General features: G+C 43.1%; 1 protein-coding gene across 1 annotated transcript in view; it reads right to left on the reverse strand.

The window, feature by feature from the left end:
* CRPPA (CDP-L-ribitol pyrophosphorylase A) overlaps positions 1 to 17,564 on the reverse strand; it is a 130,007-nt gene that overhangs the window by 61,435 nt on the left and 51,008 nt on the right. The window contains exons 4-5 of the mRNA XM_075316169.1: positions 16,319 to 16,423; positions 11,089 to 11,134 (exon numbers count right to left, since the gene is read on the reverse strand). Of these exons, the coding sequence (XP_075172284.1) occupies positions 11,089 to 11,134; positions 16,319 to 16,423 (151 nt within the window). The remainder of the gene's footprint in view (positions 1 to 11,088; positions 11,135 to 16,318; positions 16,424 to 17,564) is intronic.

Consider the following 17,564-nt stretch of genomic DNA (forward strand, 5'->3'; position numbering starts at 1 on the left):
AAGCTGGAGAGGTGCCAGAATGGACGACAAGAAGTGGGGCCGGGGTCCTTGGCCCCCCCTACATCAAATCAAGGTGGCTGGGGTCCTGGCCCCCCTACATCAAATCAAGGTGGCTGGGGTCCTGGCCCCCCCTACATCAAATCAAGGTGGCTGGGGTCCTGGCCCCCCTACATCAAATCAAGGTGGCTGGGGTCCTGGCCCCCCTACATCAAATCAAGGTGGCTGGGGTCCTGGCCCCCCTACATCAAATCAAGGTGGCTGGGGTCCTGGCCCCTCCTACATCAAATCAAGGTGGCTGGGGTCCTGGCCCCCCTACATCAAATCAAGGTGGCTGGGGTCCTGGCCCCCCTACATCAAATCAAGGTGGCTGGGGTCCTGGCCCCCCTACATCAAATCAAGGTGGCTGGGGTCCTGGCCCCCCTACATCAAATCAAGGTGGCTGGGGTCCTGGCCCCCCTACATCAAATCAAGGTGGCTGGGGTCCTGGCCCCCCTACATCAAATCAAGGTGGCTGGGGTCCTGGCCCCCCTACATCAAATCAAGGTGGCTGGGGTCCTGGCCCCCCCTACATCAAATCAAGGTGGCTGGGGTCCTGGCCCCCCTACATCAAATCAAGGTGGCTGGGGTCCTGGCCCCTCCTACATCAAATCAAGGTGGCTGGGGTCCTGGCCCTCCTACATCAAATCAAGGTGGCTGGGGTCCTGGCCCTCCTACATCAAATCAAGGTGGCTGGGGTCCTGGCCCTCCTACATCAAATCAAGGTGGCTGGGGTCCTGGCCCTCCTACATCAAATCAAGGTGGCTGGGGTCCTGGCCCTCCTACATCAAATCAAGGTGGCTGGGGTCCTGGCCCTCTCCTACATCAAATCAAGGTGGCTGGGGTCCTGGCCCTCCTACATCAAATCAAGGTGGCTGGGGTCCTGGCCCTCCTACATCAAATCAAGGTGGCTGGGGTCCTGGCCCTCCTACATCAAATCAAGGTGGCTGGGGTCCTGGCCCTCCTACATCAAGGTGGCTGGGGTCTTGGCTTTCCTACAGGGAGGGGGCCGGGTCTTTTTTACTCCTACAGGAAGTAAGGCGTGTCCTTGCCTTCATAAAGGAAGTGAGGTGTGTCTTCGCCTTCATACAGGAAGTGAGGCGTGTTTGTGGAGAAAAAAAATCCAGCATCTCGTCCGGTTGAAGTATAAAACCAACTTTATTCCATATTTTTTAAAAAATTCCATAAAAGGGATAAGTCCGTCCCTATATTAAGGATAGATCCTGTACTAAGAAGTGAGGCGTGTCCATGCCTTCCTACAGGAAGTGAGGCGTGTCCATGCCTTCCTACAGGAAGTGAGGCGTGTCCATGCCTTCCTACAGGAAGTGAGGCGTGTCCATGCCTTCCTACAGGAAGTGAGGCGTGTTTGTGGAGAAAAAAATCCAGCATCTTGTCTGGTTGAAGTATAAATGAATTTTATTCCATATTCTTTAAAAAACTCCACAAAAGGGAGAAGTCCGTCCCTATATTAAGGATATATCCTGTACTAGGAAGAGAGGCGTGTCCTGGCCTTCCTACAGGAAGTGAAGCATGTCCATGCCTTCCTACAGGAAGTTAGGTGGGTCTTTGCCTTCATACATCAGGGAAGGGAAACCCTGTGACTAGGAAAGGAGAGATGGTGACCCCTTATCAAGCCTAACGTTGTGCCCTGGGTTTCCTCACCACACTAGATAGGTTCTGCACCTATGCGCCGAGCAGGATAACTGACCCTGGCTGACCCCGATCTGGGCCCTAGCTAGGAAGCGGAAGGAATGAGCTCTTCGTCAAACCCACTAGGCACTAAAGGACACACAAGGATAACAAACAAGGGAAAACAACGTCTCTCCAGATGACTCAGGGAGAGGAACTGCAACTAACACCAAGATTCTGCAGATGTATACAAGCCGCCTGCTTGCACTGAAGACTTGCTACAGGCACAAGAACTATCACCAGCACAGAGTAATAGAAAGTGAAAAATTTAAAATCTAAAGAAACAAAGGAAGTGCTGATGAAAAGCTGCTGACAAGCTGAGGAACTCCGCAGGTTCCTAAAGGGAAAGGGATGAAAGCCAAGCAGATATAATAGAAGGTCAGGGAGCAATTTGAGCAGTCAAATGCAATGACCCTTCTATAGCCGGACACCACAAGACTGTCACCTGTAACACAACTGTGGCACAAAGGTCTTTAAGGGACGGGACCCTGGTGTATGACACATTTATAGAATACAGTTTTTGGTGCTTTACACCCGAGGGGTTAAATTAAAGCTCCATGCGCTTAATCTGCTAACCAAATATGAAGCAGAATACCTTCCCGATTATATTCGGCTCGCTGCTGTAGGTAAAAAAAAATAGAATCACGTCGATCTTTCAAGCTCATAGCGAGTCAAGTAAGCATGAGAAGGAGCTGACGGGCCGATGACAAATGAACCGTCAGCGGGCTGAATGCGCCTCTCTGACACCCGCTGTCACTCCGTGAGCTCCACGTCTCCTCGCTGACTGCACCGCGCGCAGGGAAAGGTCACCCAACACTTACACAAACTTCCTCCACATCTCACACTCTTCCTCTACGGACATGTACCGACCTGCGCCAAAAAACAGCACGTCTACCAGGAACAGCTCTGCAAAAGATTAACCCTAAAAAGGGAAATAATGCAAAAGGAGGGTGAAAAGGAAACCGAAAAGGAACGGTGTCCCCTTCCCCAGCACGAAACCTGTCAGGAGACGAGATCACCTACCCCAATATCTCCTTCGAACAATCTTTCTGCAGGGAGAAGTCTCTTCGCTTACTTGCCCCTCCCCATTGAGAATACATGCACGCTCGGCCTAAACGAGCATGCATGTGTATAGGGAGGGGGGGGGAATAAAAGAACTGATGCAGGGGTATCGCAGCCAGTCAACAAAACGATGAGGGTCACTGACTATGAAACAGACAAGTCTCAATGAGTAGCTGCATTATCGTCACAGCAGAAGTGTGAATTCAGCTCTGAAGTGACTGGTTTAGAAGACAAGCTGTAAGGGCAAAAATGTGGCTACAGCTCCGAGTCTGACGTAGTAAAAGATAAGATGGTTAACAGAATAGTGAATTCAGCTCTGAAGTAAGTGGATAAGACAATATGGTGAAACGGAAAAAATGTGAATACAGCCCTCAATCTGACTTGGTCAGCAGAATAATGAATTCAGCTCTGAAGTAAGCAGAGTAAAAGATAAGGTGAAAAGGAACGAATGTGAATATAGCTCTGAAGATGACTTTTGTGAAGATATGATTAACAGAATAGTGAATTCAGCTCTGAAGTAAGCGGATTAGACAACATAATGAAACGTCAAAAATGTGAATGTAGCTCTGAATCTGACTTCTTAAAAGATATGATGTTAAAGCAGAATAGTAAACTCAGCTATGAAGTAAGTGGATTAAAAGAGGAGGTGAAAATGAAAAAAAAAAAAAAAAAAATGGGACTATAGCTCTGAATCTAACTTTGTAAAGATATGTGATGTATAGATAAAAATGAATACAGCTCTGAATCTTACATCCTTCAATATATAATGGTAAACAGAATAGTGAATTCAGCTCTGAAGTGGATTAGAAAATGATGATGTAATGGCAAAAATGTGAATATAGCTCTTAATCTGACTTTGTAAAAGATACAATGGTGAACAGAATAGGGAATTCAGCTCCGAAGTAAGTGGATTAGAAGATACGGTGAAACGGAAAAAAATGTGGATACAGCTCTGAATCGGAGTTTGTAAAAGATATAATGTAACAGCAGAATAGTGAATTCAGCTCTGGAGTGATTGATTTAGAAGACATGATGAAACCACAGAACTTAGAAATCAGCTAATAAGCTATTATGAAACAGCAGAATAGTGAATTTAGCTCCGAAATTACTGGGTTAAACAACAATATGTAGCAGTAAAAATGTGAATGTAGCTTTGAGTTTGATTTAGCAGAATATAATGTAACATGAAAATTTGTGAATTCAGTTCTGAAGTGACTAGTTTATAAGTCAAGATGTAAGGCAGAAGTATGATTACAGCTCTGAGTCTGAATGGGTGATGAAACAGCTGAATTTAGAATGCAGCTCTGGGTGCGACAAAGTAGAAGATATGATATAACATTAGGATTATAAAATTTAGCAGTGAATTTTGGATTAAAAGGTATCAAGTGAATATAGCTCAGAGTCTACATGAGTAGAGGAAAAAAATGTAACAGCAGAATTGTGAATGAAGCTCTGGATGTGACAGGAACAGATAGATCATGAAATATCAGAAATTAGTAAATTAAAGAAATAGAAATCGCACTAAAAATTATGTTGTAACTGTGTGAAGTTAACTAAAACTTTATGATCTCCACTAGCAGGAGAAAGTTTTGTATTCTGGCTACAACTAAAAACCTCAAAAGGATCAAGTTATAAAAGAAAAAAAAAAACAGAACTAAGTCGATATTTAGATTAACAGAAAAGTAAAAGCAGGAATCAGTCAGTGTTCTCCTACTCGTGAGTTACAGGCGAGGATAAAATATCAAAGTACAATAATCTCCTCCTTCGGGTAAAAGGAACCATCAAAGCATGAATAAAAAAACAGAGAAACGTAAAAACACTAAAAGCATAAACCCTCCAGATGCAAGAAATGTTCTGTACTCTTCACAAATCCAGCAAATAACCGACAAATGGAAAAACAAAAGCCTGTCAAAGAGGAAAAGCGAACAAGACGCAGCCCAAGGAGCTGACATTCCAGGACACGGATTATCTGCGCAGAACGCAGGTCAAGGCCAAACCGCTGGAGACTGACGAGTACAGAACCGGCAGGAGAAAGCAAGAACCAGAGAGAAGAAAGCAAGAACAGGGGAGAAGAAAGCAAGAACCACAGAGACAAGAAAGCAAGGAGAATAGAGAAGAAAGCAAGAACCAAAGAGAAGAAGAAAGCAAGAACCAAAGAGAAGAAGAAAGCAAGAACCAAAGAGAAGAAGAAAGCAAGAACCAAAGAGAAGAAGAAAGCAAGAACCAAAGAGAAGAAGAAAGCAAGAACCAAAGAGAAGAAGAAAGCAAGAACCAAAGAGAAGAAGAAAGCAAGAACCAGAGAAAGAAGAAAGCAAGAACCAGAGAAAGAAGAAAGCAAGAACCAGAGAAAGAAGAAAGCAAGAACCAGAGAAAGAAGAAAGCAAGAACCAGAGAGAAGAAAGCAAGAACCAGAGAGAAGAAAGCAAGAACAGGGGAGAAGAAAGCAAGAACCAGAGAGAAGAAGAAAGCAAGAACCAGAGAGAAGAAGAAAGCAAGAACCAAAGAGAAGAAGAAAGCAAGAACCAAAGAGAAGAAGAAAGCAAGAACCAGAGAAAGAAGAAAGCAAGAACCAGAGAAAGAAGAAAGCAAGAACCAGAGAAAGAAGAAAGCAAGAACCAGAGAAAGAAGAAAGCAAGAACCAGAGAGAAGAAAGCAAGAACAGGGGAGAAGAAAGCAAGAACCAGAGAGAAGAAGAAAGCAAGAACCAGAGAGAAGAAGAAAGCAAGAACCAGAGAGAGAAGAAAGCAAGAACAGGGGAGAAGAAAGCAAGAACCAGAGAGAAGAAGAAAGCAAGAAGGATAGAGAAGAAAGCAAGAACAGGGGAGAAGAAAGCAAGAACCAGAGAGAAGAAGAAAGCAAGAACCAGAGAGAAGAAGAAAGCAAGAAGGATAGAGAAGAAAGCAAGAAGGATAGAGAAGAAAGCAAGAACCAGAGAGAGAAGAAGAAAGCAAGAACCAGAGAGAGAAGAAGAAAGCAAGAACCAGAGAGAGAAGAAGAAAGCAAGAACCAGAGAGAGAAGAAGAAAGCAAGAACCAGAGAGAGAAGAAGAAAGCAAGAACCAGAGAGAGAAGAAGAAAGCAAGAACCAGAGAGAGAAGAAGAAAGCAAGAACCAGAGAGAGAAGAAGAAAGCAAGAACCAGAGAGAGAAGAAGAAAGCAAGAACCAGAGAGAGAAGAAGAAAGCAAGAACCAGAGAGAGAAGAAGAAAGCAAGAACCAGAGAGAGAAGAAGAAAGCAAGAACCAGAGAGAGAAGAAGAAAGCAAGAACCAGAGAGAGAAGAAGAAAGCAAGAACCAGAGAGAGAAGAAGAAAGCAAGAACCAGAGAGAGAAGAAGAAAGCAAGAACCAGAGAGAGAAGAAGAAAGCAAGAACCAGAGAGAGAAGAAGAAAGCAAGAACCAGAGAGAGAAGAAGAAAGCAAGAACCAGAGAGAGAAGAAGAAAGCAAGAACCAGAGAGAGAAGAAGAAAGCAAGAACCAGAGAGAGAAGAAGAAAGCAAGAACCAGAGAGAGAAGAAGAAAGCAAGAACCAGAGAGAGAAGAAGAAAGCAAGAACCAGAGAGAGAAGAAGAAAGCAAGAACCAGAGAGAGAAGAAGAAAGCAAGAACCAGAGAGAGAAGAAGAAAGCAAGAACCAGAGAGAGAAGAAGAAAGCAAGAACCAGAGAGAGAAGAAGAAAGCAAGAACCAGAGAGAGAAGAAGAAAGCAAGAACCAGAGAGAGAAGAAGAAAGCAAGAACCAGAGAGAGAAGAAGAAAGCAAGAACCAGAGAGAGAAGAAGAAAGCAAGAACCAGAGAGAGAAGAAGAAAGCAAGAACCAGAGAGAGAAGAAGAAAGCAAGAACCAGAGAGAGAAGAAGAAAGCAAGAACCAGAGAGAGAAGAAGAAAGCAAGAACCAGAGAGAGAAGAAGAAAGCAAGAACCAGAGAGAGAAGAAGAAAGCAAGAACCAGAGAGAGAAGAAGAAAGCAAGAACCAGAGAGAGAAGAAGAAAGCAAGAACCAGAGAGAGAAGAAGAAAGCAAGAACCAGAGAGAGAAGAAGAAAGCAAGAACCAGAGAGAGAAGAAGAAAGCAAGAACCAGAGAGAGAAGAAGAAAGCAAGAACCAGAGAGAGAAGAAGAAAGCAAGAACCAGAGAGAGAAGAAGAAAGCAAGAACCAGAGAGAGAAGAAGAAAGCAAGAACCAGAGAGAGAGAGAAGAAGAAAGCAAGAACCAGAGAGAGAGAGAAGAAGAAAGCAAGAACCAGAGAGAGAAGAAGAAAGCAAGAACCAGAGAGAGAGAGAAGAAGAAAGCAAGAACCAGAGAGAGAGAGAAGAAGAAAGCAAGAACCAGAGAGAGAGAGAAGAAGAAAGCAAGAACCAGAGAGAGAGAGAAGAAGAAAGCAAGAACCAGAGAGAGAGAGAAGAAGAAAGCAAGAACCAGAGAGAGAGAGAAGAAGAAAGCAAGAACCAGAGAGAGAGAGAAGAAGAAAGCAAGAACCAGAGAGAGAGAGAAGAAGAAAGCAAGAACCAGAGAGAGAGAGAAGAAGAAAGCAAGAACCAGAGAGAGAGAGAAGAAGAAAGCAAGAACCAGAGAGAGAGAGAAGAAGAAAGCAAGAACCAGAGAGAGAGAGAAGAAGAAAGCAAGAACCAGAGAGAGAGAGAAGAAGAAAGCAAGAACCAGAGAGAGAAGAAGAAAGCAAGAACCAGAGAGAGAAGAAGAAAGCAAGAACCAGAGAGAGAAGAAGAAAGCAAGAACCAGAGAGAGAAGAAGAAAGCAAGAACCAGAGAGAGAAGAAGAAAGCAAGAACCAGAGAGAGAAGAAGAAAGCAAGAACCAGAGAGAGAAGAAGAAAGCAAGAACCAGAGAGAGAAGAAGAAAGCAAGAACCAGAGAGAGAAGAAGAAAGCAAGAACCAGAGAGAGAAGAAGAAAGCAAGAACCAGAGAGAGAAGAAGAAAGCAAGAACCAGAGAGAGAAGAAGAAAGCAAGAACCAGAGAGAGAAGAAGAAAGCAAGAACCAGAGAGAGAAGAAGAAAGCAAGAACCAGAGAGAGAAGAAGAAAGCAAGAACCAGAGAGAGAAGAAGAAAGCAAGAACCAGAGAGAGAAGAAGAAAGCAAGAACCAGAGAGAGAAGAAGAAAGCAAGAACCAGAGAGAGAAGAAGAAAGCAAGAACCAGAGAGAGAAGAAGAAAGCAAGAACCAGAGAGAGAAGAAGAAAGCAAGAACCAGAGAGAGAAGAAGAAAGCAAGAACCAGAGAGAGAAGAAGAAAGCAAGAACCAGAGAGAGAAGAAGAAAGCAAGAACCAGAGAGAGAAGAAGAAAGCAAGAACCAGAGAGAGAAGAAGAAAGCAAGAACCAGAGAGAGAAGAAGAAAGCAAGAACCAGAGAGAGAAGAAGAAAGCAAGAACCAGAGAGAGAAGAAGAAAGCAAGAACCAGAGAGAGAAGAAGAAAGCAAGAACCAGAGAGAGAAGAAGAAAGCAAGAACCAGAGAGAGAAGAAGAAAGCAAGAACCAGAGAGAAGAAAGCAAGAACCAGACAGAATAAAGCAAGAAGGATAGAGAAGAAAGCAAGAAGGATAGAGAAGAAAGCAAGAAGGATAGAGAAGAAAGCAAGAAGGATAGAGAAGAAAGCAAGAAGGATAGAGAAGAAAGCAAGAACCAGAGAGAAGAAAGCAAGAACCAGAGAGAAGAAAGCAAGAACCAGAGAGAAGAAAGCAAGAAGGATAGAGAAGAAAGCAAGAACCAGAGAGAAAAAAGCAAGAACCAGGGAGAAGACCAGTATAAAAACATTGACGGCTGGAACAAAATAACCCTAGGCTTAAACTCGCTGCACCAATTGCTAATGACCAGGTGCAGGGGTGTCACATCATAGACAGAACAGTAAACCACTTATTACATAAAGGATTTACTAAAACAAAACAACAATTCTCCTATTGCTAATATATGATAATACTGTATATAACTACCATTATACTGCCCCCTATATACAAAAGTATGACTACTTTAAAACTGCTCCCTATATACAAGAATATAACTACTATAATACTGCTCCTATGTACAAGAATATAACTACTATAATACTGTCCCTATGTACAAGAATATAACTACTATAATACTGCCCGTATGTACAAGAATATAACTACTATAATACTGCCCCTATGTAAAAGAATATAACTACTATAATACTGTCCCTATGTACAAGAATATAACTGCTATAATACTGCCCCTATATACAAGAATATAACTACTATAATACTGTCCGTATGTACAAGAATATAACTACTATAATACTGCCCGTATGTACAAGAATATAACTACTATAATACTGCCCCTATATACAAGAATATAACTACTATAATACTGCCCGTATGTACAAGAATATAACTACTATAATACTGCCCGTATGTACAAGAATATAACTACTATAATACTGTCCGTATGTACAAGAATATAACTACTATAATACTGCTCCTATATACAAGAATATAACTACTATAATACTGCTCCTATGTACAAGAATATAACTACTATAATACTGCCCCTATGTACAAGAATATAACTACTATAATACTGCCCCCTATGTACAAGAATATAACTACTATAATACTGCCCCCTATGTACAAGAATATAACTACTATAATACTGCCCCCTATGTACAAGAATATAACTACTATAATACTGCCCCCTATGTACAAGAATATAACTACTATAATACTGCCCCCTATGTACAAGAATATAACTGCTATAATACTGCCCTATGTACAAGAATATAACTACTATAATACTGCCCCTATATTCAAGAATATAACTACTATAATACTGCCCGTATGTACAAGAATATAACTACTATAATACTGCCCCTATGTAAAAGAATATAACTACTATAATACTGTCCCTATGTACAAGAATATAACTGCTATAATACTGCCCCTATATACAAGAATATAACTACTATAATACTGTGCGTATGTACAAGAATATAACTACTATAATACTGCCCCTATATACAAGAATATAACTACTATAATACTGTCCGTATGTACAAGAATATAACTACTATAATACTGCCCGTATGTACAAGAATATAACTACTATAATACTCCTCCTATGTACAAGAATATAACTACTATAATACTGTCCGTATGTACAAGAATATAACTACTATAATACTGCCCCCTATGTACAAGAATATAACTACTATAATACTGTCCGTATGTACAAGAATATAACTACTATAATACTGCCCCCTATATACAAGAATATAACTACTATAATACTGTCCGTATGTACAAGAATATAACTACTATAATACTGCCCGTATGTACAAGAATATAACTACTATAATACTGTCCGTATGTACAAGAATATAACTACTATAATACTGCCCCTATATACAAGAATATAACTACTATAATACTGCTCCTATGTACAAGAATATAACTACTATAATACTGCCCCCTATGTACAAGAATATAACTACTATAATACTGCCCCCTATGTACAAGAATATAACTACTATAATACTGCCCCCTATGTACAAGAATATAACTACTATAATACTGCCCCCTATGTACAAGAATATAACTACTATAATACTGCCCCCTATGTACAAGAATATAACTGCTATAATACTGCCCTATGTACAAGAATATAACTACTATAATACTGCCCCTATGTACAAGAATATAACTACTATAATACTGCCCGTATGTACAAGAATATAACTACTATAATACTGCCCCTATATAGAAGAATATAACTACTATAATACTGCTCCTATGTACAAAAATATAACTACTATAATACTGCCCCTATGTACAAGAATATAACTACTATAATACTGCCCCCTATGTACAAGAATATAACTACTATAATACTGCCCCCTATGTACAAGAATATAACTACTATAATACTGCCCCCTATGTACAAGAATATAACTGCTATAATACTGCCCTATGTACAAGAATATAACTACTATAATACTGCCCCTATGTACAAGAATATAACTACTATAACACTGCCCCTATGCACAAGAATATAACTACTATAATACTGCCCTATGTACAAGAATATAACTACTATAATACTGCCCCTATGTACAAGAATATAACTACTATAATACTGCCCCCTATGTACAAGAATATAACTACTATAATACTGCCCCCTATGCACAAGAATATAACTGCTATAATACTGCCCCCTATGAATTTATTCCTCATGTTCTCATGGTACATATTCGCAATTGATCAAGTTGTATAACAAATTGATGAGTTATCAGTCTTCTTCCCCCGGTGATTACCTGCAGTGAGAGACGTTAGAGACACTTACCCTTAATGATTGATTCCGCTGCATATAAATCCCGTTTATAGGTCACCTAGAGCACAAATAAGCGGTATTAATTACAGGAATGGTTAGTCAGTAATGCCCCCCAGCGGCACTTTCTATTGTCAACGCCTCTTCCCAATTGTTATTTCCATGTGTTGTAAATCTTTTAACAATGGGGCGATGAGTTTCATCTATTCATTTCCAAAAAAAACTTTGATTTGATGAGCACTTAAAATAAGTGATGAAGAAACAGAGGAGTTGTGGTGCAAGAGTCAAAAGCAAGCGTAAAACGTCTCTGCTGCTCCTCCGGGGGCGCTGTGTAACATTTCCTTATATTCGTATCATTCATTGGCTGCTATTCTGTTTACTTCGCTTTGCTCCTCTCATTGAATTGAACGGAAATCTTAATTTTTTTTTTTTTTTTTGCAAGGGGCAATTAGTAAATTAAGAAATTAAAGAAGTCCTGGTCACCTAAGTTCTGAGGACTACGGGGTCCCTGCAGGGTGGGCATTGCCCAGGTATCAAGATAGAAAACAGAAAAGACCAAGCAGACATAGGAACAAGAAAAGAAGAATATTACAGCCACTAATTATTATCTGGAGTTTTCCCACTGCATGTGACGCGCGGCACAATGCTGCACGGGCGCAGGCTCAGCCTCTCTTGTGCATTCCTCCTGCTTTTTGGTTTCTTCACCATTTTGCTCAAAATTTGGAATCATCCATATTAACATACAGTACAGACCAAAAGTTTGGACACACCTCCTCATTCAAAGAATTTTCTTTATTTTCAGGACTCTAAAAATTGTAGATTCACATTGAAGGCATCAAAACTATGAATTAACACATGTGGAATGAAATACTTAACAAAAAAGTGTGAAACAACTGAAAATATGTCTTATATTCTAGGTTCTTCAAAGTAGCCCCCTTTTGCTTTGATTACTGCTTTGCACACTCTTGGCATTCTCTTGATGAGCTTCAAGAGGTAGTCACCGGGAATGGTCTTCCAACAGTCTTGAAGGAGTTCCCAGAGATGCTTAGCACTTGTTGGCCCTTTTGCCTTCACTCTGTGGTCCAGCTCACCCCAAACCATCTCGATTGGGTTCAGGTCTGGTGACTGTGGAGGCCAGGTCATCTGGCGTAGCACCCCATCACTCTCCTTCTTAGTCACATAGCCCTTACACAGCCTGGAGGTGTGTTTGGGGTCATTGTCCTGTTGAAAAATAAATGATGGTCCAACTAAACACAAACTGGATGGAATAGCACGCCACTGCAGGATGCTGTGGTAGCCATGCTGGTTCAGTATGCCTTCAATTGTTAATAAATCCCCAACAGTGTCACCAGCAAAGCACCATCACACCTCCTCCTCCATGCTTCACGGTGGGAACCAGCCATGCAGAGTCCATCCGTCCACCTTTTCTACAAAGACACGGTGGTTGCATCCAAGGATCTCAAATTTGGACTCATCAGACCAAAGCACAGATTTCCACTGGTCTAATGTCCATTCCTTGTGTTCTTTACCCAAACAAGTCTCTTCTGCTTGTTGCCTGTCCTTAGCAGTGGTTTCCTAGCAGCCATTTTACCATGAAGGCCTGCTGCACAAAGTCTCCTCTTAACAGTTGTTCTAGAGATGAGAAGGTGTGTCCAAACTTTTGGTCTGTACTGTAGCTTTCGATAAACATAATCTCTCCCACTGTTCCTTGGGTGTAGACAAAGAAATGCATCATGGGACATTAAATAACATACAGTATTAGACAGAATCTATCATTCACTTTTTTTTTTCAAGACATTGAGCATTGGGGGGAATAGAAATAGAACACACTGGTTTTAATGCAAATAACTTATCAAAGGGGGGGGGGGTCACTTTTTTTATCCACCCCTCTACCACCCCCTCCACAAATATAATAATTAGTAGCTGTAAATTCATGGAAGCCATCCGTACCCTGGCGCTTGGATCCATGCCCTAGCTGAGGCCAAAGGACACTTTTCTTAAAAAAATAACTCTACAACCTATTTGGGGGGTGTCCAAAGTCACCAGTTCGAAGGGGTGTCTATTTCTATCTCCCAGTATAAATGTGGGTTGCCATGTCAGCGGGCACATATTGGGGAGACCCTGCATAACCATCCTCACTGGCTATTTACTTCTATGGAGGACAGAGAAGGTGTAAATATTATGTATCATTTGCATCCAGAAGTCGAAAGCCTGTACAGATCTAGTTGCTCTCACAGCCAGTGGCGTAGCAAAGGAGGAGGGGGGGGGAGGAGGGGGCGGCACGTGTCAGGGGGGCGGCATTTTGGGAGTAAAAAATAAAAAAAGAAATAGAAAGCTTATAGAAAAGGGCCTTACGCAGCTGCATTTCTGAACATCTTTAACCCCTTGGGTACGTCATGGTGACATGGTACTTAACGACCCATGACGCACCCAGTACGTCATGGCGAAATTGCGGCCCTGGTGGCTGCGATCGGTGTGCAAAAACCTTAGATTCAGGGAGGAGTGGAACTCTGTCTGACCTCAGGAGGGGTGGTGTCCCCCCCTGGACCTACAAAGGCTGTGATTGGCTGACGAATGCCGCTCAGCCAACCACAGCCACTGTGATGTTTCAGCCATTCAAAATAGCTGAAACATTGAAGTCCAGCCATGATCCGTGCAACTATAGCACCGATCATTGGCTGGAGTTGGGTGACCTCTTTTTCACCCGCCCCCAGCTCTGATTGGAGAGATCGGCCTTGTGACCGATCTCTCCAATCACCTTGGATCTGGGGCCGGTGACCTGTAGGTGACCACTCCCCTCAGCGTCACTCCATCCATGAAAGCTGAGGAGAGTGATCCCTGCAAGTGCCATTTGGTAAGTGCCCCCGATCCACCGCTGCACCCGATCAGCCCTCGCAGCAGCAGCATCAGTAGTCACCGCCCCCGATCCACCGCCGCTACTGCCTCCGATCTGCCACCGCCCTCTTCCGTCTGCTGCCCCCCCTCCATCAGCCACCGCTCTCCCCATAAGCCGCTGCCCCCCTTCATCTGCTACCGATCTCCCCATCAGCCGCTACTCCCTCCATCCGCGACCGCTCTCCCCATCAGCCGCTGCCCCCTTCATCTGCTACCGACCTCCCCATCAGCCGCTGCTTGCCTTCATCCGCCACCGATCTCCCCATTAGCCGCTGCCCCCCTTCATCCGCCACCGATCTCCCCATCAGCCGCTGCCCCCTCCATCCGCCACCGATCTCCCCATCAGCTGCTGCCCCCTCCATCCGCCACCAATCTCCCCATCAGCCGCTGCCCCCTCCCCGATCTGCTGCCCACTCCCTCCCACCTCTCAGCCTCCTGCATCTGCTGCCCCCTCCCCGATCTGCTGCCCACTCTCTCCCACCTCTCACCCTCCTGCATCTGCTGCCTCCGCCATCTGCTGTGATCCTGCTGTCTAGATCCATCCTGTAAGGTAGCTATCCCTAATCTCACCTCCCACCCTCACCCCTCGCCAATGGAGGGGGGCAGCAAAACCACCCCGGGTGGCAAAAGCAGTTGCTACACCACTGCTCACAGCTGAAGGTTTGTTACAGTTGCAGCTGAAACTATGTTCACTTTGCTGTAAAGGCACTCGGTGGACAATTCTATTTTCTGTGCAGGACATTGCCTTTTTCAGGCCTTTTTTAGTTGCCACCTGACTAATATGGAGCTGTGAGCTTTCCAATCTGTGCCCTGTCCTAGTTTGTATCATTGCTGCATTGAATGTATCATTCCGCAGTTCGAACTGTATCAGTGTTGCCTAAATTGGATACAATTGTAACAAATTCTTAGCTGTGAAGTGTAAGGAAGAAATACACAAAAAAATGATAATCCCTGCAGTGTGTTACTATGTATCTCTGTGTATATCAGTGTCTGAGTCACAGCTACAGCACGCAGGATCCACACGTAGCTGCACTATAAATGCTGGGATGGAAAGCGATCCTGGCAGGAGAACGGCACTGACTAAGTGGCATGCCGAAGCTTGAGGTGCCATCTGCCATCACCCCAGACAGGAAAACTGGGGCAAATAAAGACACACCCCGATACACAGCGCCAGCGAGATCACATTTACACTCCTGGACTTGGCGTTGTGCTGTAGGTTTACAAAACTTTACGGCAATGAAACAGGCACAGGTTTATCATACAGAGCTCCAAATCCACTGCAGAGACAGGTACACCATAACCTTCTGCCTGCCTACAGTCATCACTCATGGAAGCTCACAGTATACAGAGCTCCACCTAGTGGTGACTGCAGACAGGATCTTATCATGTATCTCTGTATACAGGGAGCTCCCCCTAGTGGTGGCTGCAGACAGGATCTTCTCATGTATGTCTGTATACAGGGAGCTCCCCCTAGTGGTGGCTGCAGACAGGATCTTATCATGTATCTCTGTATACAGGGAGCTCCCCCTAGTGGTGGCTGCAGACAGGATCTTATCATGTATCTCTGTATACAGGGAGCTCCCCCTAGTGGTGGCTGCAGACAGGATCTTATCATGTATCTCTGTATACAGGGAGCTCCCCCTAGTGGTGACTGCAGACAGAATCTTATCATGTATCTCTGTATACAGGGAGCTCCCCCTAGTGGTGGCTGCAGACAGGATCTTATCATCATGTATCTCTGTATACAGGGAGCTCCCCCTAGTGGTGACTGCAGACAGGATCTTATCATGTATCTCTGTATACAGGGAGCTCCCCCTAGTGGTGACTGCAGACAGAATCTTATGCATCTCTGATATCGGTCACATATATGGATGGATTTAGGTGTTCATCATTGGTGGTATACAGTAAGAACATTTTCCAATTATGTCCGTTGACAGCATCAAAAATAATTCATGATATCCCTGACCAAACCCCATCTTGTCCCCTTCAACGCCCATTAACCACAACTCGGACCCTCTCAAAAATACCATTTGTCGCTGGGTTTCATCTAGTGAATAAGTATGCAGACAAAACGAGAAGAAAACTTTCCAGAAGTTCTTGTTTCCAGGAGGTTTTGATGGCGCCTGGGAGATTTGGCAACTCTTCCAGGAGTCTGGGAGGTCTTTCTTTCTCCCCAGTGTGGACAACGCCCCCCCCCCATGAAAATGTGTACAGCCCTCCAGCCCACGAGGGTGACACAGAGAGCAACCCTGGCTGATTGTGGGGTCCGGATTACAAAGTGTCACTTGTGCGTTCGCAGAATCATGGTGTTATGTAAACTTTCAGTGCGGGTAACGTGCGCCCTATTTACCTTCCACAGGTCGGGGGGTCCTTCCAGAAGTTTAGCCCTCGTATTGCTATAAGCCAGGGCCAAATGCAAGCACTCGGTGCCAAAATCCAGGTCATAGTCGGAGCACTGCGAAGGGAGAGCAAACAAGTCAAACAATTAACAGTAATCCGCCCGGCTTTTATGAACCTGCGCCATTTCTGTCTGGAAACAGTGAGCGGCGCAGACACCCACCCCCCGGGCTACACACATTTACCTAAAGCTTCAGCTTTACGAGGAGGTGAATGGCAGCGAAGGCTGCGGATTCTGGCAGCGAGGAGGCTGGGAGTTCACGGTTACTGATGGGTCGAGGTGAAGGGTTTGGCTGCCGCTTATAGACGCGTAAAACAATGAAAAACACCAGCGCAATACAACGCGACCCGGCCCTCCATCAGCACTACAGTCATCGGGAGGATGTAGCAGAGCTGAGATGGTCAAACAAACGCAACCGTATAACAATGTGCACTAAGGGGTAGCATTATTGAATCAGCAATTTTTTTTTATTTTTATTTTTTTTAATAGCAATGGTGCAAACCAAATAAAAAAATCTAGAAACTCAAAAGAAAAACTTACACTGATCAAACAGTCTAAATATATCATTCTTCAATGGGGACAGTATTATAGTAGTTATATTCTTCTACATAGGGGGCAGTATTATAGTAGTTATATTCTTGTACATAGGGGGCAGTATTATAGTAGTTATATTCTTGTACATAGGGGCAGTATTATAGTAGTTATATTCTTCTACATAGGGGGCAGTATTATAGTAGTTATATTCTTGTACATAGGGGCAGTATTATAGTAGTTATATTCTTCTACATAGGGGGCAGTATTATAGTAGTTATATTCTTCAACATAGGGGGCAGTATTATAGCAGTTATATTCTTGTACATAGGAGCAGTATTATAGAAGTTATATTCTTGTACATAGTGGCAGTATTATAGTAGTTATATTCTTGTACATAGGGGCAGTATTATAGTAGTTATATTCTTCTACATAGGGGGCAGTATTATAGTAGTTATATTCTTCTACATAGGGGGCAGTATTATAGCAGTTATATTCTTGTACATAGGGGGCAGTATTATAGTAGTTATATTCTTGTACATAGTGGCAGTATTATAGTAGCTATATTCTTGTATATAGGGGCAGTATTATAGTAGTTATATTCTTGTATATAGGGGCAGTATTATAGTAGTTATATTCTTGTACATAGGAGCAGTATTATAGTAGT

Source organism: Anomaloglossus baeobatrachus, chromosome 6 (assembly GCF_048569485.1).
Source record: "Anomaloglossus baeobatrachus isolate aAnoBae1 chromosome 6, aAnoBae1.hap1, whole genome shotgun sequence".
Classification (NCBI taxonomy): Eukaryota; Metazoa; Chordata; class Amphibia; order Anura; family Aromobatidae; genus Anomaloglossus; species Anomaloglossus baeobatrachus.